Source organism: Phalacrocorax carbo, chromosome 9 (genome assembly GCF_963921805.1).
Source record: "Phalacrocorax carbo chromosome 9, bPhaCar2.1, whole genome shotgun sequence".
NCBI classification, from domain to species: Eukaryota; Metazoa; Chordata; class Aves; order Suliformes; family Phalacrocoracidae; genus Phalacrocorax; species Phalacrocorax carbo.
Window position 1 is genome coordinate 20,610,625 of NC_087521.1, and position 21,949 is coordinate 20,632,573.

The window sequence follows — 21,949 nt, forward strand, 5'->3', positions numbered from 1 at the left end:
TGTGTGTTTCTCAGTAATCTCATGTGAAGTTTCAAAACAAGAATTAGTTCCATTACACATACAGAGCAGTGGCAATATTTGGCTAAAAAAAAAAAAAACCAACAACAAACCAACCACACAACAAAAAATCCCAAACAAAAAACCACACAAACACACACACACCCCCCCCAACAAAACCCACAAAACACCAACCCTCCCCCCCACATAAAGGCACAAAAACTCCTTAAGTGCCGCTTTAATTTACAAAGGTGACACAATCTACCATACTAGTTTATCTAATACAAAAAGCACATAATCCTGTCCCTGGGTACTCTTTCCTTTAATGATCAACCTTCCTGAAATAGGCTATGTTTACTCCTCCCATGTTCCACTTTTAATGGATAGAAATACTACATTTCCTTTTATTAATGAGAAATCATCCTGAATTCACTATAAAGCAACCTTAACAATTTTTCAAAATAGGAAATAAATGTAATTTTCAAGTAAATACTGTATTTCATCTTTTCATATGCGCCGTTTAAAACTGATGCAGCTCAAGAGCTGCAGAGGCAACCATCTACCCATGAAAACTGCTAAACTGAAGACATTAACATCTATAACCCACAAACACCATCTGCAGATGGCAGTCAACACAGTGAATGTAAGGGATAATATTAAAAATCAGGAAACTAAAGAAAGGAATGTAAGGAACTGCTTGAAAAGCATTCTTTAGGCCACATACTATTTAAACGACTTTATGGAAGAGTACTTAGGTGCCACTACATTTTTACACCTTCAAGGTCCCCATAAAAATGTACTACTCTGAAATCTTTAGGAAACAGAAGCTGTTCACAGCAGGATCTAGCAGTCAGGTACACCTGGAAGTAACTGCTGAACATCGGCACATCTCTCTTGCACAAACGGGTAAATCGGAATCTCAATTTATCTTTTCAAAAAGCAAAACACACTAGATGACCACACAGTTTAGCACTGTAAAAGAAGTCTCCAGACTAAACTAATATGGATTTTGGAATTTGAAACAATTTTAAGCAAGTCTTTCAGAAAAGTGAAAAAAGATAACTTTGCAGTTTGCAGAAACATTTAAGATGAGTATTCAGAAGTCTTAGTTGATCTTTGTGGTTGCTATTCTTAACACTCTTCTCAGAATGCTCATTTTCTTCAAGAAGTTCTAGTTTCAAGATGGTAAACAATGTTAGTAGTATTAACCTATTGATACTTATTACCATATTATACGATTGTTTTACTAGAAATTATTCAAAAACTTGTAACAAAAAGGCATTATTAAAAATGTAAAGACTATAGTCTAGAAAAAAATTACTATTACTTTATTGGAAATCTTACTCTGATGTCTCATCTTTTTTGTTTCAACTGTTTTAAATATAAAACATCCTAACTTCTCATCCCTATAAAACAAGGGCCACGCTCTCCTACGTGGCTGTAGGAGAACAGTAGAACCTGACAGGTTTCTCTGGGCCCAGCTGAAATATAAGTAGCAAAACCAACCGAAACACTGGACCTTTGCCTGTGTGACACGTCACACTTAGATCACACCAGTGCCAAGAAAACTCCATACTTCCACTACTCTGCAGTTTTATGAAACCACTCTAAAAGCAGCTAATCAAACGGGGTTTTAGACAAGCAAAGCAAACAGAATGGAAGAGCGTTGTTTGTGTGCTTTCGTTACTGATCAACACAGCGCTTCACGCCATTCAGAAACTTCCGAATAAACCTAGGACGGGTTTGCCTCCGCTGTTAACAGCCTCCGAATATGACTGTTTATTCTCCAGATCCCGAGGTCACAGGGGCGCGATAAAAACGAAGCCAGAGCCGACGGCTTCCCCGCAGGGCAGCAAGCCGCGGCCCAGCTCGCTGGCCGCCGGCCGGCAGGTGCGGGCAGGGTAGGCCCCGCCGCCGCCGCCCCCCGAGGAAGCCGGCGGCCGGGGGAAGGGCCCCCTCACCAAACCCGGCCTCTCCCAGGTCTGCGCGCCGAGCAGAGGCAGCCCCGGGGGCCCTGGCCCACCTTACCGCCCGGCCCCCCGCGCCGGCCCCCCTTACCGCCCACTTCCTCCGCGCCCTCCAGCAGGATGTCCTTGGTGAAGCTGGAGATCTGGCCGGTGAGCGAGGACAGGCTGCCGCCCACCTGCCCCAGGGACTGGCCTAGCCCCGAGCCCAGCCCGCCCAACCACGACGCCATCGTGGCCGCCCGGAGGGCCCCGGGCCTGGCTCGGCCCCGCGCCGGGCGGCCCCGCCGCTGGCAGCCGCCGCCTCCTCCTCCTCCCCCCCGCTAGGGAGGGCCCAGACTCCCGCCGCGGGCTCAGCAGACCGGTCTCGGCGACCCCTCCGCCAGCGCCGCGCGCATCCCCCGGCCGAGCCCGGCTCAGCCGCTCCTCCCGGCGGCTCCAGCCCCTGCCACCTCGGCGGTCGCCATGACACCCCCTTCCCCAAACACCACCGACAGCACCCGCAGCCGGCTGGCGCGCCCCTGCCGCGGCTGTGACGTGTGGGCGGCAGCGGAGGATGCCGGGATAGTGGTGGAGCGGCGGGGGGGAGTCCGGAGCGGGCGGGCAGGTGATTGACGCCCTGTCATTAACGCGAACTCGAGCCTTATGACATAGGCATACTCGGGCCATGCGTCATTAACAAAACATAGCGTGCAACTGCTGCAAGAAGAGACATTGCGTGTGTGAATGTGTGTTTTTACAAACTAGGCACGTTCCCGAAGCACTAGGCCGCTTCTGCTTTGGCTGCAGATGCGGTGGTGCGTGGCTGGATTTCCAGCCACAACCCCGACGCTGCGCCAGTTCCGAGCTGTTTTTGGTTTTGATCAAACGAGGTATTTAAAATTATTAGGGACTACAAGGGGTACTGCACTATTACAGCAGTATTAAAACATGAACAATACTGACAAATCGCTGATACTGGAAATAAAATAGCAGCTAGCACATTGCTAGTTTCAAATTAACTGCATAAAAAAGATTAAAGCACCAGATCAATGGTAAAATGAAGTTGAGAAGAAAGAGCATTTCACAGGAGAAATCTTAATATTTCTAGAGAGGAGCTGAGAATGCAGCAGGCAGAAGACACACGCTCTGGACTTGGAAGCTGTCAGACATGGCAGCTATGCAGAAATCAGCCTATTGCTTCCCAAACAGAACCATCCAGGGCCTTGCAAAGGGCTCAAGGCTGCCCTGCAGCGCTGCCCGGCCTTCTGGGCTTTGCTGCCCACTGTCACTCAGAGGCAGCTGAGGTTGGGCATAGGATGTAGTCCAGGAGTTCGGAAGTTAAAAGTAACTGAAATAGCTGCCAGGTTCGACTGTTTTCTAATAAAGATTGCTCTGCCTCTTCTTCAGTGAAGAATTTTATGACCAGGTTTATACATTACCAAATTTTATGTGTAATAGTGTATTTACCACCCTTACATTTATCCATAATAAAAACAACCATACACTACTTCAAATCTAGTTCAAGAAAACCACCCATGCACCAGAATTGTAGGAAGTATTAGTACTGTGATTTAGCATGAACCTTAATCAGTTGGGTTTAATGGAGATGAAAAGGTTACAGTGCTCAAAACACCCTATACCATAGTTTAACAAAACCATATGGGTCCTCAGGAGATAGAAGACGTGTCATCTTTTCCACTAGTGTTCAGTTAATTGATTTTTATGGGAAACTTGTCTTAACATTTTTCAAATAAGGTTGGGGTGCCCTCCAGACTTTTAAAAATGTTTAGAGATTTTGAAAATGTCTCCTATTATGGTTCATTTTATATTGCCAAGTAAGTCAAGAAGTCAATAAAGTAGCAGAAATGGCTTTTTTCCCCACTTTTTTTTCATTACTAGTCTTGAAAAACTAGAAACTGACTATTTCACATTGCAACTAATTTTTTAGCTGGCTGGCTTCATCTACAGTTGATAAAGGTACACAGAAACCATCTAGTAAACTCTCTGCATTGACTAAGCTACAAAACCAGTACATTGTTTCAGAAAAAGAATGTGTATTCTGGCAGCAAAACAGGAAACATAAGCTTATTTTAAAATTAGAAAGCATACAATTTTTAAAGATGTACCAGAAGTATAATCAGCACCAACTTTCTTCCTAACAGGGACGCCTTTACGTAAATGTTGAGTGCCAACAGATGAAAAGACATCAGAGATGATGAAATGCCAGTTATGAGCAACAGAAGATTACCCCACTGTTAATGTATATGCACAACATCTGGTGCAAAGCCCACTGATATTAAAGATGAAATTTTAATGTTTGATGACTCTGTTCCCAATCCACACATAAAGGAAAGCACATATGCAAATACTCGGGTCAAGAGAGAAACATTAGAAGCCATAATCATATTTATTTAAAAAAGGGATATCAAATACAACCATATATATTCGTGCTTATTTAGAGAGCATTTTCAAAATATCAAACAGCACTGCCATTTTCCAGTCAAAACAATTACAAAGCATTTCAGCTTTCCTTTTTAAAATCTTTTTAGTTTTATATACGCTTTATATACCCAAAATAGAAACAAAAATCGTACAGGAATCCAGAGCCAAAGACATGATGCTGAAAGCAGAGTCTCAAAGACAAAAAACCCCTATTACTGAAAATACACAATTATTAGGCAAGAGATGAAAATTATTCCCTTACAAAATCTATCTCTACACTGTTTTGTACACATGGGGTTTCATGTAGCAAAAAAAAAGAAAAAAAAATTATCAATGCTTGCATGCTTTAAACACAATATCAAGGTTTTTCTCCTTTTTTTGTGCAGTGGCATTTAAATATTACATCCCTTCTTGTTCAAACCCTTTCATAAGTTTCCCTTCCTGAATTCACAGTGGCTATACTGGAGAGTGGGGGTGAAAAAAAATGTAGGCATAGTAACAATTATTTGCTTTTCTTAACAAAGAAAATAAAGTAAAAACCTTTTGATCGCGTAAAAGCAGTTGGAAAGTCACATATACTCTAGCGTTCTGAAGAACTGTAATTGGGGAAGGAAGTGACTATGGCAGGTTAAATACTAAAGCACTCCCTCCATGTCTGAAATGCAAGGAAGGCAAAACGTGTGTATGCAAGTTAACATTTATTGCAAAACAGCTCATGCTTTTAAGGTGCAAACCTGGATACAACACAAAAAAGCTGCTAATTTGAAACTAAAGAATTGAATATTTGGACTGGGCCCTTTTGAATGTATTAAGTATTGTCCTTACTTGAACTGATTATGTGCATGTGGGGAATGGGTATTGGCTGTTAAACTTTTAATTATTTATGAAGATTTCCCAGGAGTTAAGTTTATTTTATGCAAAACAGTAATGGCTTACCAAGTGAGCAACATAATTTTATATCTAAGCCCTTAAAAACAGTTTTCCACTTCAATTTGTCTTTTCCTTGGGTTCTCTTTTCAATTCCTTCAAAAGTATGTGCTAGTAACATGAATTGTACAATAATACTTCTTTGTAAGTCTGAGTTCTAGAGTTCTACAATCCCCTTCCTGATGATATTTTGCAGTAAAAAGGTCACCATTTGTACATTTTCATCATTATTTGAAGCAATAACTAATTTCTAGAAAATTTCACATTTTAGAACTGTAACATGTTCTTGTTCATTTTTAAAAGCCTAATTGTCAGTTTTGTAATAAAACATCTTGCAAATGACATTTGTCTGAGATACAGAAATAGAATTGTTTACTAGACATGTGCAGAGGCCATTTTAGACTCCCCACCATTTTACTGATTTATAATAGAAGCAATAGTCCAACATTAAAACACATTGGAGATTTAACTTTGTATTGGTAATTTTTAAGTAGTCTGCAAAGTAGTTAAGTATGAAAATATAAGAGTACCTTTGCTGAAAATTACATTTAAACTTGCAGGAGTTGTCTGAAGGGCACAAGGAGCCCAAATGTTGGGAGAGTAAGACAGTATTGTATCAGCCGAGTTTCAAGCCCAGAAAAATGTGAGCATTCAAATAGCTTGTATTTATACCTGATGTGCCTAACAAGAATTGCATTCAAGCATGACTGCATTACACCACTTTCCTCCTGCCCTCATTACAAGACCATGAAAGGAGTTTACAGAATGATATTACAGAATAATATTGGAAGACCTTTAAGGTAAGTATCACTCATTCCCTTACCCCTTTGATTTCCATAGGCAGTAAAACACAAATTATGTCACATGGACAATTCACTGTGAGGAAGAGGGTAAAAATCTGTTGGATGAATGAAGTCTGAAATTCCCTCAAATATGATACTGTAATTAAAAATCAATTTCTGCTCTTTTACAGTGGACTTTGGCCTAAAGGTACAATAACACAGGGAAAAAAAAACTTCAGCCTGACAGAACAGATAACACTAGAAATAGGCTCTAAATTAGTAAACATGTTATGAGCGTAGTTCAGCCACGTTGAGAACTGTTTATCACTGAAAGAACGCACACCAAAAATGAGATCAGATTTTTATTGACAGCTTTTTGGCAGGTCCACACATTTTTAACTTTAGGGATGGGTTATAAAATATGTACTGTCAGCAGTTAGTATTAGTCTTTTCCCCTGGTGCAATTAACATACATATCTTAAATTGCTACCTCTTAACTGCTTGACTAGGCAGATACGCCTCCTTCATTAAACTTGACATTCCTCTGAAAATCAAAGCAGCATTTGTAGAGTGACAGTGTTTCTACACAGAAAGGAATATGGTTAGCCCTGTAATCATTGACAGGGTTGTGCTTTTCAGGCACTGTTACTTTATACTCCTTACATGGTAACACACTTGGGTGATGAAATAACTTACAAAGTGACATGAAAGTTCAAATGTAAACCTCCGTGCTTTAGGGATTATAAAAACATGTCACTGTCATGGGTTACAGTTAATGCAATTCAAGGGGCTTAGATTTTTTTTTAAGCATAGGGCTGCTACACTACATAACTATAGAAATAATACATTTTTATTATATTCTTATAATAGAGGATAAAAGATCCAAGTTCTAAGTACTGATATCAAGTTGCCAGCCAATACCTACTTATAAAAGTGAGTGTCTTATTTCACAATCAATTTATGGCACAACAGAAGAAGGGAAATTAAAGCTGTGGATAATCTACAGACAAGCGAAGAAATAATTCAGTGCTTTAGAGATCCCTCTCCTATTTTCAGTTTCATATAAATTTTAAACTGAAAGCAGAAATTTACATCCTGAAAAATACAGCATGTCAAAATGGCACATGCACACATGGACTTTTGAAGCCATTGTTTAGCTGTATTGAGATATTACAAGTATTAATTATAATGTACATGACAGGATTATTTAAAGACAAAATTAGTTTTTTAAAAGTAGTGCTGTCTCATGTCAAAATTCATATTGTCTTACACATACCAGTGGTTCTGGTAACATGGGTGGAAATTCAGCACACAGGTAACGAAAACAGAAGTTAGCCCAATTATGTAGAATATATCCTAAGCTATCAAGAAACCATTGCTGTAAACAAGTCTTTACTGAGAGGTAAGACTCCTTTCATGTGTAGTACTACCTGATGCTGAATGTGTATTTCCATCTAGCTACCATTCATTTCATACTAATTTTAACTGAATGTTACTATTGTGCAATGGTATCACTTCAGCATATTTTGATAAAGAAATTTGGGGTTATTTGGGACTAGACTCTTTTCATTAGTGCCCAATGACAGGACAAGGGGCAATGGGCACAAGTTGGAACACAGGGAGTTCCAGCTAAACATGAGAAAAAACTTTCCTGTGTGGGTGCCAGAGCAGGGGCACAGGCTGCCCAGGGAGGCTGTGGAGGCTCCTTCCCTGGAGACATTCAAAACCCACCTGGACGCATTCCTGTGCCCCCTGCTCTAGGTGTGCCTGCTCAAGCAGTGGGGTTGGACAAGATGATTTCCAGAGGTCCCTTCCAACCCCCACCATTCTGTGATTCTGTGATTGTTATCTTCAAAAGATTCGTAGAATGCCTGTGCTGTTAAATGCATCAAGTGGACTACAACTTACATAGTCTATGTACAACATATTTCTATATAATTTAAATGTAAACAGAATTTGAATTTCAAGCACCATTTAGGAAAATGAAACAGATCTTAATTGTTTCACTAAAGTTGAAAGTCAGGTTTGGTCACCCTGTTATACATTCATCCTGGATATCAAAGCAAATGTCTAATACCATAACCTATCTCACAAACTTTGCTCCCCAATTTTTCTCAGGATCAGAAACAGCATAATAAAAATATTTTAAGGTGCGTGAATAAAGGCCATTCCTGAAAAAGCTGCAATATTCTGACAGACAATCATAAAAAGCATTTTTGAAAGAACATCCACACAGACATAAATATTCATTCTTAAAAGAACTATTTGTGCAGGGGTCATTTCAGACTGCAGGAATGCACCTTTGTGTGTGGCACTGACTTTATGGCACCTAAATCCCCTCCTCCTTTCTCCTAGACTCAGTTACAGCTCTTTCATACTGAAAGGCCAGAATGAAGGGTTGAGCTTGAAGAGGAAAAAAGACTGCAGAAGAGGTAGAAAAGAAAACCTGTTTAACCCAACCAATTATATGCTACTTTTATAGTAAGGACAGTGGCATAACTACAAAGAGCATAAGAAAACAAACAAAAAACCAAACCAAAGAAGGCAAGTTATCTGCCAAAAGACAATAGGGCAATGCAAAAATCCTACTTAAAACATGGATCTGAAAATTTTACAGGTGGAACTGAAAGTAAAGCCAGAAAGTGTTAGAAGGTCAGAATTCACTGAAAGATTCAGGAGTAACATCACAATCAACAATACACTGAAGATTTTCTCTTGAATTGCAAAGTATGAAATTTATGGATTCATGTTTCTCCTGTAGAATGGGTCACTTCAAAAGTGGACAGCAGGATCAAAAAGGTGACATTAAGTCATTAAGAATAAACAATCACAAAATAAATTATCTAATATAAAGAGATTTTAATTTTTTCCCATTTTAAGTTATTTCTTACAGAGAACTTAATTAATGAGCACAACTTACTACTTGTATCTATTTTTCCGTAAGTACTGAAGGAAATCAGTTGAAAATGGTTTTCAGCACCTTTTGTACTTTCTATAGAATTCTTCAAAACAAACTTGCTTTTTAAGTGCAAGCTACAGCTGCTACACGTTTAACTTTGTTCATCTGAATAGTTTAAGTAATTTTAATACAGCTAATCTTATGAACAGATGTTCTGTAGTAGGAGTGCTACAGTTTTCTAAGTTAGTGCAATTTTTTTGTATTTGCAGATTCCCTCTACACTGACCTCGCACCCCCTTTCATTCCTGCTTCCAGAACTCTGAAATGAACCCTGCTTGTGCAACATCCACACAGTAAAATTATAATGGAGACTTAGTGTTTTGACAATAAAGGGAAAAAAGAGTTATATCATTTCTCCTCTTCTGTATTCAAGTGGTTTCTAACAGATTCCAGAGACATATTCATGGCTGCTTGAAGCATGTCTTCTTCACTCATATCACCTCCTAAAGAAAATAAATGCATGCAAGTAGTAATAAGTGCACAGAGCTAGTTCTCAGCTGTAGTTAAATGCTTTCATTGTTCCTTTTGTCTATACCTACCTGTTTCCACACACACCCCCCCCCCAACTGGTTTTGGTTTTTTGGATGTTTTTTTTGTTGTTGGTTTTTTGTTTTTCTTTTTAACCATTGAATATTTTACACTTAGCTCTCCATCCACAACAGTCAGTCTGTAACAGGTAATACACATTAATTTGGGATCACCAATACCTAATATGGTAAAGCCTACATACTGGAACCAGTTTTCAGCAGAACATAGTAATTTTGTCAGATATTACTCCAAGTTTATTGCATTGTCATAAAAATTTTAAGAGTTATTTAGAAAGCAAATTGTTGGCACAAATGCCATCAAAGATTGTAATTTGTAATGCTCAAGACAAGCAAAACAACAAAAAGCAAACCCAGAACTCAAATGATCTAATAGTTACACTCTTCACTTTGAAACAGGATATTGACATTCAAAGCAGAACAGGCTTTTCAAGACAGTGATCCTTTCCTGCCAAGAAGAGCAATGGCTGTGATACACAGTCTGAATGGCTGCTGGAGTGAGGAAGTAGACAGACAAGGAAAGTTAGGGAACGGTGCACACACAAAGGTGAAAAAGACATAAATACTTCAGTGTTAGAAAGAAGTTTAACAAACAATACCTGGGTCAGCTTCTGGAGTGCTTGAGCTTAGAGTTGGCTTATAATGTAGGCTTGGGGTCTGATCTTGCTGCTGTAGCTGTTGTTGCTGCCTGGAAGTGTTATAAATTTTTAAGAGGATAAGATTAATATCAGTATAAGACCTGTACCAGGTCTACTTCATTGTAAGAAAGGTGAAGAGTGAGAAGTAGAAGCTGTTTGGTACAATAACACCCTAAAATAACACCCTGCACCTAAAATATCTTCAATTTTTGCACCCTGCTAACCTTCAGACACCTATCTTCCCAATATTATAAGCCACATTACTATTTTCCCAGAATTTGTATGTTCTGCATCTTACTCTCTCATGCAAGGTCAAACTCCTCCCATTCATAACATTTCTCCCTGGTCTTTATTTCATCCATCACTAGGAGATGGAAATAAGGAAAAGCTACCACAATACCCCAAACTGGGTATGAAGAAGGTCCTCCAGAACAGCAACATAAAATATCATCTAGGATGCTTTCATGTGATGCACATTAGAAGCATCATTACCAGAAGCAAAGTCTTAGCGAAAGAATACTTTTCAGGAAGATAATTACAGAAATTTACAGGGTTTTATTTAAAATACTTCTAACACATGTATGTTTTCTTTCTTCACAAGACTGATGTTTCATTACTAACAGATCCCCTCTTTTTTACAGGTTTCTTTTCTTCATAGGAACCACCTGGGAATAGCAAAGTTCAGGTACTGTTAAGAAAACATGTAAGGAGAGAGAAGTTAAGCTGGACCTCAGACAGAAACCCATGCACGCCCCAAAAGCACTAAAAAATATGACGTGTACTTCTACATGCAGTTTTCTCTCAACTACTTTACTTTTCAAAATACGCTTGTCTTCTCTTTCGCAGCTCTTCGGAAGAAAGGGAGCCTGTCTGACTGGTGCGAGGCGACTGAGGAACATTCTGTGGTAATGAGACCGAGAACTCGCTTCGACGACTACCTAAAACAGAACATGCCATATCCTTCTAATTACAGTAAAATAAAGTTAGTAAATTAAATATAGTTTAAGAGAATGTCTTCAAAACTTGAGACGAAGAAAGAGACTTGGAGAAAGAATAAGCACATAGGCAAACTTCACTTCATCCTATCTCTCCTCCTCACCTTAGGACTGTTCCCCTTCCCTCCTGCCACCTTTGCTTTTTTGTTCTTGCTTCCTAATGATCAATGTTAAGATGAAAGTTAAAATTTTTCAAAAAGCAGAAAGAAGATAGCTACAGGAAATTCTGGATTGTTCTTTCATGCCTCAAAGCTAGTCTTTTCAGAGATCTTGATACATACTGGAAAAAGTGGCTGACTGAAACTGATTTCAGCAGCTGCCTAAAGCATAAGCAACACAAACACTGTAAGAGAGAAACTTAGATGAGCACTGTACCTTGCATGCTGAGTTGAATGGCTCTGCGAAGATCAGCTTCTTCATCCTCCATATCAATTTCCTGCCTACTTAGAGCCAGGGCTCTCTGAAAATTCTCTTCATCTTCATCTAACATGCCTGTTCCATCAAAAGGATGGTTAACTTCTATTGCTTGGTCCACATCACTTCTGGGTAGCCTGGGAAATTGATACAATTATGGCAGAATTCAGACAGAAATTATATTAACTTTTACTGTGAGATTTAAAGTAAATATTTTCTGCTGATTTAACTCTACTTTTTTTAACTTTGGAAAATACTTTTCTATTATGAAGATCTATTATATAAACAAATATTTTCATTTCTACATGAAAAAGCACTGCAACTCTGAACTCATGCACACACTGACAAGAATCTGTTCGATAGGATAAAATTCAAAAACAATAAGCCTACAAAAAGCAATAAGACATGTTATCTGAACCTATTGCTATCTAAACAGTTACACCAGCAGCAAATACTGCATGTGGTCTCCTCCTCAGGAAGCTCTGATGACCATGCTAGAGCAACAGATCCTCTGTAAACTACACACACTTTCCATGTTACTGCCAAGTAGTTTGTGTTTATTCCATCAATTTACAACACCAGTTTACCTTTACTAAGTGGAAGAAATACTGTATTAATTCATCTGAAAAGCCTTAAGCCTTTCTATCAGTACACAATTTAGTCACTATGAAAAGGTGATAAAATTATTGCAGAAGTAGTACTTTATATGCTTGCAAGGATGTTTTATATTAGCAGCATGCATCACAACAGAGCAGCACCATAACGTTTACAGTGAAGTTATTCCAAAAGGGAATGCTGTATGATTTATATGATGTGGAATTCAGATATGGGTTTCTTGTTCTTTTCTACTTATGACAGAATGCATAAGCCAGTCTTAATTATAGATTACTATTAATGTAAGATTTGCTAACGCATTTTACTATAATTGGAAACATATTGTAATCATGAAGTTAAAAGTCTGCACTATACAACACTTACACATATAGAAAGATTGAGGCCTTATTAAGGTAGTTTTTGCCAACTTAAAAATACACCATTTGCATTCTACCAGCTTGCTTTTACTGTGTGCAACAGTAGTAAGCGTATTGCACTAAAGGTCCTTCTAGTTACTTCTTAATGTCTCCATGTAGGCATTAATCATGGAAGTCGATCATACCGCACATTATTAAAATGAAATCCCTGTTTACCTTACCTCTGATCTCTTGACTGTGCTGTCTCTTCTCCAATGAGTTTTGGTCGCTGCATCTGTTGTACCCGAATCATCTGCAATAGCTGATCAGCCTCACAGTCTGGCAGGTCACCTTTTACTACAAATATGGAATAACCTGAGAAAAATAAATCGTAAGTCTACAGCATTAAGGTGCATGCATAAACTCTCTAAAATACATACTATATCAACACAGTGTGCAATTTATTACAATGTAAGGCTCTACCTTTCATTATAAGGACTTGGGTTATTTCACTATTTCAATCATAAAACTAAGGGTAGTTAACTGAATACATAAGTTCTAATAAATAATGATTATTACCTACTTTTAATTAATGAGATTTAACATCTGCAAGTTACTATTACCTTCCTGTTGTAATTGAGCCAAGAAAAGTGCAAGATATGTATCTGATATTAGTTCTGGACCCATCAAGAGAGAGTTCAAGTTAAACCACTGTAATTAAGAAAAAAAAGGTTTGAGAGAACAAATTAGCATAAAGATTACTTGGTAATCCATTTCTGTACATTGTGGTCATTTTCTATGATGGAATATCCAAATAAATCTAGTAAAATAAAGTATCAAATTAGAAGTCTTTTGATGCACAATACCTATACTGCTAAAGGTTACCCTTCAGAAAGCCTTCAGCTAACAGGAGATCTGAATGGGGAAATACTGCATGCTCTCTCCCATTACTCAACACTGTTACCAGGCAAACAGATTAAAACAGATAAATCGAAATATAATGGCATAAGAATTATTTCAGACATCGTTCTAAAAATCTGCTTAATCCTAGTTTTAAATATGTTCAGAGACTAATGAAGGAACAAACCCTTTCAAACTTAATGCTGTATCTTAAGAAATTAATAGATACAGGAAACAGAAGCTGAATTCTTTCCATGAAATACTTTCATTAGAAATTCTGCCTTTAATAGCTGGTGATGCTGAAAACTAATGTTTACTTCTGAAATAATTTTTAAATGTAAAAATTAAGAAAAACTTGAATTTAATATGCTGATGGTACAGCGTAATATTACAATAGAGGACACTTGAGATAAATATACACAGATCATTTCTAGATCCCTGAAGAAGGCAACTGTCATTCTTCTTTTAGAAAGAAGATATATTCAACACTGCCAACAAAATAGTCTACCTTTAAAACCCCATGTATATTGCAGTCGATCTGAAGAACCTTTTTTATACTATGCTCATTCGATATTATCCAATTTTAACCAGAAAGCACCATTTCAGATAGTAGGAGAATTCTATCTCCATTCTCACAGAAATGCATTCATCTACCCAAACTTCCGTATACGCAGTCATACACTTGCCGTCAGGCCCATACTATAATTCACCTGGAATACAGGTAAGTGACTATCTACCATTCTGACATCCAGTCACTTAATTTGTCAAAAACACCCTCTGCCACCAGGAAAGACTAAAACGACCAACAGTGTAGGAATGGGGAATAAAAAGTTATGTAAACGAATATAATGGACAGATTACAGACAAACTTTTAAAAGGCAATATGGAAGAGGAAGATTTGGTGAATTAATTTTGCTTTAACTGTAACAGAAGGGAAGCAGGTCAAATCCAAGTCGACCTGTTTCGTCTATCTTTTCTCATTAGTCTCTAGATAACAGACACCTAGTGTTGTCTTCGTGGGGTTATAAGCCGCATGTATAAGCAAAAGACATCCCCCCTCCACCTTAAGACTTAAGACATTTTGGGCTAGCATACTATCTCACAAAACTCCACCCAACATGGTTGTACATATCATAAGGAACATTCCTGTACTTTTAAGAGATCGTTCAGCCTTTTTGATATCAAATATATAAAAATACCCTGTAAACATTAGCTATGCTTTTAAACTAAAGCAGAACAACAGAGTTTGTTTACTCACAGGTGAAATTAAAAAAAAAATCCAAACAAAATTTAATTTGGATGACAACATAGGTAGCCACCACTTGCAAAATGAACCAAATGGGTAAAGAGACTCTTGTCCGCTACTGTCGGCTCTAAAAGCTTATTTCATGAACATTCTATGACAAAAAAAAAAACAAACCTGAAAAAAACAAACACCAAACCAGTTTATCTTGTATAAAGCTTATGTAGTATGATCCAGAACAATGATTGGCTACTGAAATAAAACACTGCATTGGTGTTACAAGGGACACAGATATGACTTGAGTTATCATGTATGTACCGTATATTTGTATGGCCATCCCTTACCTTTCCTATTTCCTGCTTTTAACGCAACTATTTCAGAAAGTCTTCTAAAATAGTGCAAAGTTGTGATTCTACTTTCCCCAACCTTATACTGATGGATAATCATAAACATTAATACATTTGGAATTTGAACTTTTTCTTATACCTACTGTCCATTTGGATGAGCAAAATTATTTTTACAATGTCAATAATTTAGTGCATTAAAATAAGTTTGCCTTCCATAGGAATCCTAATCATTGTCTAGGAGTCCTCCCTCCCCACCCCCCATACAATTTTTCTGCTATTTTTCATGCAGAAAAGAAAGAAAAGAGCTTAAGACATCACAGAGACTCTACCAGAGCTGCAACTTGCTAGAGGACAGGTTTACTGGGGAATTGATTCTAGGGTCTTTTCCCAGGCTAACATTTATAAAAAGCTGTGTGGCATTTTTGTGTTATAACAAACATTTACTGGTTTTTTTTGTTTTTGTTGTTGTTTTTTTTTTGTTTTTTTTTTGTTTTTTTTTTTAAATATGGCATACTATTAAAGCAAACTGCAGCAGAAGCTTGTAAAGGCCAACACATGGTCTACTCGCAACCACTTTTCCACCCCCAGTCTGAAGTCAACTTTTAAATAAAAAGAGACAATGTCACCTGTTTTCCTAACTTTCGAACTGTAAACCAGTGTTCCTTATAATTACAAATAAATGATTTTTCATTTCTGTAAAAAGAAAAACAAAAGGTATAGATAAAATTAAATACTCTAATATCGGAATGCATATTAATGTTTAACTTCTTTGCTACCACTAATTTAAACTTCTATAATAAAATTTCAGTAATACAACTGTTGATGTTAAAGAGTACTCAAACTGCTTTTATAACATTTACGAAATTGTCAACAACACTGAAATCTCCATATACCTGTGATGCCACAGATACTGAGATACCATGAAGGCACAGAGGACAGATGCTTATATACACCCCCAAAAGAAAAAAATTAAAGACAGAGGAGATAATAAAAACACCAGAATGCAACGGAGCCTGAAATAATATATTAAAGAAAGATTTAAATCATAGATTAAGACTACTATTTTTCTGTAAAATGAAAGAGCAGGGTGCTAAGAAAAAAAGATGTCTTACATAGGGTCGATCCCAAGCCTCTGATACTCTGGACTGTTGAAGAGGATTAGTTCTAAACCCCAAACTTTCAAGGCATTGCTTATAACCTGTCAAAAAATAGCACTTTCCGTGAGTCAAACCAGTCAAATCCAAACTTAAGCAATGCAACCATCTTAGCTGCTATGAACAATTATACTGTTCTCATAAAACTTAGTTTTCAAAACATTGCTAGGAAACCTGGGAATCACATTATTCAAAACATAACTGTCATGACTCTACATGCAAACATAACACACATACTACATCTAAGGGGAAATAACAAAACTAGGATTTAACTGAAACGTGTTAATAAGCTTACTCCCCCAGACAACACTGCAACGTCTCTCACAAACGCTTCATAACTTGTCATCTCTCTGCTCTCATTGTGCTGCTCTGCCCTCCCTCTCCCCCCAACATCATCATCCTTCCCCACAGTAACCACAGGAAATTTTGCACCACTGGTTTGTCACAGGATCAGCCAGGTACATTAGCACAAACCCTTTTACAATAACTCTTTAAAGCTATCTGAAATAATGCTGTGAGACATCTTCCTTGCAGCAAGCCAACTATGTAGCAAGCAAGCAAAGCAATGACAGGGCAAAAAAGGTAGGATATGAGGAAGCATTTTTTCCAGCTTCAATACTGAAGCAGCACAATGAAGAATGCAAGAAATGCCAAATTGTTAATGGTTTTTTCATTTAATAGAAAAACAGCCCTGTCCCACCATAAGGAAGAGAGATTCCAAAAGGATTCTGGAACATTGAAAAGCACCTCTGAAAGCCCGGGAGACAGCCAAAGGTGCAAAACATTGCCTACAGCTCTAGTCTAGACGCAAGCCTCAGTTTGGTGTTTAATACCTTTTTTGTTGTTGTTCTGGTTTAAATATTTCTTATTAATTACTTTTCCATTATGGTCCTTTTTAAAAAAAAAAAAAAAAAAAAGAAAAGAAAAAACCCAGCTCTAAAGTGTCTGGAGCATGTTATAAAAACTGGAATGCAGGTATTGCAGCTCTTTCCATTCTGTAAGTGACTGTGATAACCCTGTAGCCATAGCCAAGGGCTCTACAGCCTATAATTTGAGAAAACAATCTCAAGGCTGCTTTTTCACCTGTAGTCTATGGAAGCCAAGGTCTACACCTGAAGTACCTATAAGCAGCAACTTGGAAATCAAGCTTATTGCCAGCAGGTGTCACTTCACAGCTCAGGAGTCCATGCTTCTACTGTGTTTTTAAGGGCCCTTGAACTGAAGAACTGCAAGTCACTGCTCTTAATGGAAAACAGTCTGAAGAGTTAGAAGTTCAGCACTTAATCCCATTAAGCCTATAGACTGGAAACTAGATGAAAAAGCTCAGTGCCATTTAAATTATATGAAAGAACATATACTGCATAAGTAAATTCTGTCAGTACAGAGCCATGCTTACTTGAATTGAGAAGAATCCACTATCATCCATGTTTACAGAAGGCTGCTGCTCAGTGTGAGGTTGGGAAGGAAAAGAGGGGAAAACGGTATAAGCATAAAAGGTTGGAAATAATTCAGTTTTGAGAATAAATATAACTGCACATAATTAAAGCAACAATTAAATACGTCCTAGTCTGTAAGGCTGTTTACAATACCCAAATAAGCTTATTAATTAAAAACTCAAACCTTTCAATTAGAAATGCTCAGTGCTTGAAGGACAGATGGACACGGGAACTCCTGTCCCTATCTCTCCCACTGGCTTACAAAAACAAAAGGCAAAACACCAATCTTCCTCCTCACCATGCCTGACCTTCCTACCTGTAAGATGATGTAGCTTTTTGTAGAATTATTGTAAAACTGTACTACTAACATTTGAAAATGCCAGATTTAAGATGCATGAATGAAAAGGCCTATAAATTTAGGAAGTTCTAGCACTAGGAAATTAACCTTCTTTAGCTATGCAAGAATAGCAGGTCTGCACTACACAGTGTTAGATTTTAGGCAAATATCAAGCAACCTCAAATTAAGAAGATTTTACCTGTAAAAATGTTCTGTATTCTTCACTAGACACTCCTCCTTCTGCCATTCGCATTCTTTCTTCCTCATCCAACTGCTGTGCAATAGATGATAACTCAACAGGACTAAAATATTCCCCTTGTAGCAAATTATTCAGGCAGTGCTGAGCACACAACGAGCCTTCTTGCTAACATTGGAAGAGAAAAAAATACCAAAGACAACAACAGAAAAAATCACATTAAGTTTTTTACTCTAAAATGACTCAACCATTTCAAACTTCCTGCCCTCCCCACTCACCCAGAATGCCATATATTCTTTGGATGTCTTACACTGCAAACTATAGAATACAACCCTCCCATCAATTTGATGGGGAAAAAAAACCAACACGTGTACTATGTTATTTCTTCAAATGAAATAAATTTCATGTTATTCAAAAATGTTACTTTTGAAAACACTGTAAAAATTGCCAAAGGCCTGACCAAATCACACAAGAACTCTGCAGCCATCAGGACAATGGATTCTGTCCTCTTCCAAATTACCACCACGGTGAAAATGAAATGGTTTAGATATCTACTTCCTAGTAACAAGTGTTTTCTGCAACAGATGCTTTCATTCTCTTTAAACTTTTCTTCCCTTCTAGGTGTGGCTGTTGGCAGTCTGGTCTCCACATGTAGCTAATGAAAAGCAGATTTTTAGGACTTTGGAGAGATTGAGAAGTATACATCTGCAGAATTTATTACCTTCATTTCAGGCTACTCACCCAGTTCAGGTTATAACCAATTTGTTTATTGCTGAGAAAGTGATTAGGAGCTGGAGGAGCAGTAAAGCTCATTTTCCACATGAAATCTATGCATAGGAGCTAGATAAAAGAAGCTAATACTACTGTTTCTAAAATCTTGATGGTGATGATGAGGTGACAAGAAAAATAATGAAATTCAGCATATTCAACAACAAAAATATTTTTTTGTTGATAATCCATTTAAATGGAAGACACTTGAAATATGTTGTTATACATCCAGCACACCGGAGAACATTTTTAGACTGTCAACCCGAATTAAAAATGAGTATATTAGAAATGTCAGTCATGACTTTGTAGCACAAATTAAAAAATATCTAATTGGAATGAATGCATATCAAGCTCCATCATTTTCATAAGTGCAGATAAAATACTGCCTGTGTTAAAAAAAACAAAACCAAAACAACCAGCTTCCCATGAAAAGCAATCTTTCTTTACAAACAACCAAACTACAAGATTAAAAGCAGTTTTTAAATCCTGCTTTTTTCTTGTTTTAATCAGTCCCCATTTTTATTTACATTAAGAACTCTAATGTGCATGCACTCTATTGAAAACAAACTAAAACTCCTCAACAAAAAAAAAAATCAAGACTGTCCCTCCCTCCTGCCAAACCCACAGAAACTAAGAATACAAGAGCATGCCTTGCAGGAATATTCTTCAAACTTCCATGAAAGCCTCATACAGATTATATGCAGAAATCTCCCATGATCTCCCTTACAGCAGGAATCTCGAAAATTCCAGGGTCCAACAGAATCCAGAAACAACCTCCAGCTCATGTCCTATCCACAACAAGAAATTCAAGACTAAATGACAACTCCTGTCCCTTCGGGACCACATCCCTACCACTGGTCATATGATAAAACTATAGCAGAAGAACCTGCTCAAGAATCACAGGTCTCTCCACCAGAATTATATGAAACCAATTTAGGAACAAAGAGGTATTAAAATACCTTTGAAAATGAGCTGTAGTGCAGGCTCAAATCTTAATTTCACTAAAAGGACCTTCCTGTATTTGTACAGTTTTATCTTAAAGTAATAAACATCACTTTTCCTATGTACCATCAGTATATATTAAGTGCAAAATGCAGAAGAGAAAACTGATCTTACAGTTTTTAACAGACATTAACTTCAGGGTTTTTTTTCTGCAGAGAACACTGCATCCTTCCATAATCTGAAATCCCCCATTGAAACCTATCTTGATGTAAACTGCTGCCCTGCTTTCAGTGTTTTAACCACTTTTATAAGATACAAGAAAGGGCCAAATTCTAAGATACAGGCTCCGTAAGCCCTGCTTTCTGCAACTGGCATTTCCCTGTTAAAAACTGGACATTGCTTAGGTTTTTGTTTTGTTGATCTCCTTTACAAATACCATGTTTTTCATGCGTTTTCATTGGAACATCTGAGGTGTGCAGATTCCAGTGGACAGTGTGCCTGTACATGCAACGCTTGAAATATTTTGACAGGAAGTGAGAAAAAAGAGGTTCAGTTAGGTTTTCACTAAAATAATAGTATAACGAGATAAAAATATTTGGTACTCCAATTTAAAACAGGCATTCAGGTGTAACTTTTTAAATGCATAACTAAGCAGGAAAAACTTATGTTTCACATGTAAGATACCCAGGTCTATTAACCCCACCCAAAACCTGTAACAACTACAAATTACAATCAGCTTATAACTTTGAACGTATTATGCTCTGTCAGTTCAATTTCAACAGAGTTTTGTCATTAAACTATAAAGCAACTTAGTCATTAAAAAGTTATCATTTCATTATGCGATCGGCTACACCACATAAGAGAAAAGTACACTTGTTCTGAACTCATTTTCAAATCTAGATTAAACTGAGGGTCACTGTAGCACAGGCCATAATAACTGAAATCCAACGCTCACCCTCTGAACAGCAGCTGTTTAACACCATGATGCTTGTCAAGTTTTGCTACCCAAACCTAGTTTGAGAGACACTCCTCAGGTTCTGTGGATTTCAGAACAGTAATTTTATTTCTTTACGGAATTTATACAGCTCTCTTGCTTTATTTGCTAAGTCAACCAACCATTATGCATAAGAATAGGGTATAAAAACTAGTATTAAACTTAACACATAAAGGCGCAGAGATGTTGGCAAAGAACATGGAAAAATAGAATTATATTTTAATAGTTTGTATCTGTGAACCTGGCTAAATCACAGCAGTTCATACAAGCATTTGTCCTCCAAAACAGGAAGGACTGCTCAGCACACAGAAGCACAGTACGCGAATTAGCATTTCCTTAACAGCTCTCCTTCGCTCTGCCTCTTACACAACCCCAACCACGCCAGGCGAGACGAGGCGAAGAGATGCGTCCGAGAGTGCAGGAGCTGCCCTGCACGCTCATTTCTCAGCCACGCGAGTTCTCTTTCAAGAGCCAGAGGCAGGCGCAGCCTGCACCTTCCCATGCCTCGGGTATGTTCCTGAGGACCCCGGAAGAGCTGTCACCGTGCGAGGGAACGCCGAGGCTCAGCCCTGAGCCTCTCCGGTCTCCAGTAACAGCACTTCCCCGTCCCGCGGAGCCGGCAGGCCAGGCCGGGCCATGGGTCCCTGCTCTCCCCCGGGAGAGGGAACCGAGCCGCCGCCTACGGCCCGCCGCCGGGAGGGCGCCGGGGAGGGGAGGGGCAGCGCAGCGCGGCCCGGCTCGGCCCGAGAGGGCAGGGGCCAAGCGCACCCCGCGGCAACAGAGGACTGCCCTGGGGGGAGACCAGGTCGCCGCCCCGAGGAGCTCCTCAGAGAAAGCACCCCTAGCCCGGCCGGCCCCCACAGAGAGGAGGCGGGAGGAAGGGAGGGAGCAGGACCCACCCAGCACTCACCCGCTCGTGGAAGATCGACTCCATGTTTATTGTCAACGGCCAGCAGCCTCCGCCTCACGTGACCTCCCCAGCCAATCAAGCCGCCCCCTACTCGATGGCCCGTTGCAGCCAATCCGCGCAGGGTCGC

The 21,949-nt window shown here is 38.6% G+C and overlaps 2 protein-coding genes across 4 annotated transcripts in view; both read right to left on the reverse strand.

The window, feature by feature from the left end:
- The window catches only part of TRIP11 (thyroid hormone receptor interactor 11), a 33,361-nt gene extending 30,868 nt beyond the window's left edge, over positions 1–2,493 (reverse strand). For both annotated transcript variants that reach the window (XM_064460593.1, XM_064460592.1), the window contains exon 1: positions 2,056–2,493. In XM_064460593.1, the coding sequence (XP_064316663.1) occupies positions 2,056–2,194 (139 nt within the window). In that variant the 5' untranslated portion in view covers positions 2,195–2,493. The remainder of the gene's footprint in view (positions 1–2,055) is intronic.
- Positions 2,494–4,331: 1,838 nt separating this feature from the next.
- ATXN3 (ataxin 3) lies at positions 4,332–21,921 on the reverse strand. Of its 2 annotated transcripts, none has more exons than XM_064460601.1 (11): positions 21,823–21,921; positions 18,212–18,376; positions 17,636–17,680; positions 16,198–16,283; positions 15,712–15,778; positions 13,219–13,306; positions 12,838–12,952; positions 11,607–11,782; positions 11,051–11,174; positions 10,198–10,286; positions 4,332–9,496 (listed from the first exon to the last, which is right to left on the reverse strand). In XM_064460601.1, the coding sequence occupies exons 1-11, from the start codon at positions 21,844–21,846 to the stop codon at positions 9,402–9,404; spliced, it is 1,074 nt and encodes a 357-aa protein (XP_064316671.1). In that variant the 5' UTR covers positions 21,847–21,921; the 3' UTR covers positions 4,332–9,401. The 2 variants fall into 2 exon arrangements, with proteins under 2 accessions (XP_064316671.1, XP_064316670.1); XM_064460600.1 differs by having other exon boundaries at positions 12,838–12,970.
- Between the last annotated feature and the right edge of the window lie 28 nt (positions 21,922–21,949).

What these genes read in the sequence shown, in the direction of transcription:
- ATXN3 (XM_064460600.1), bottom strand. Translation starts at nt 21,846, where the DNA reads ATGGAGTCGATCTTCCACGAGCGG. An exon ending in GGCTCAATTACAACAGGAAG is followed by an intron (nt 12,971 to 13,218) that starts GTAATAGTAACT and finishes TATTTTTCTCAG; the next exon opens with GTTATTCCATATTTGTAGTA. An exon ending in GCACAGTCAAGAGATCAGAG is followed by an intron (nt 11,783 to 12,837) that starts GTAAGGTAAACA and finishes TCAATTTCCCAG; the next exon opens with GCTACCCAGAAGTGATGTGG.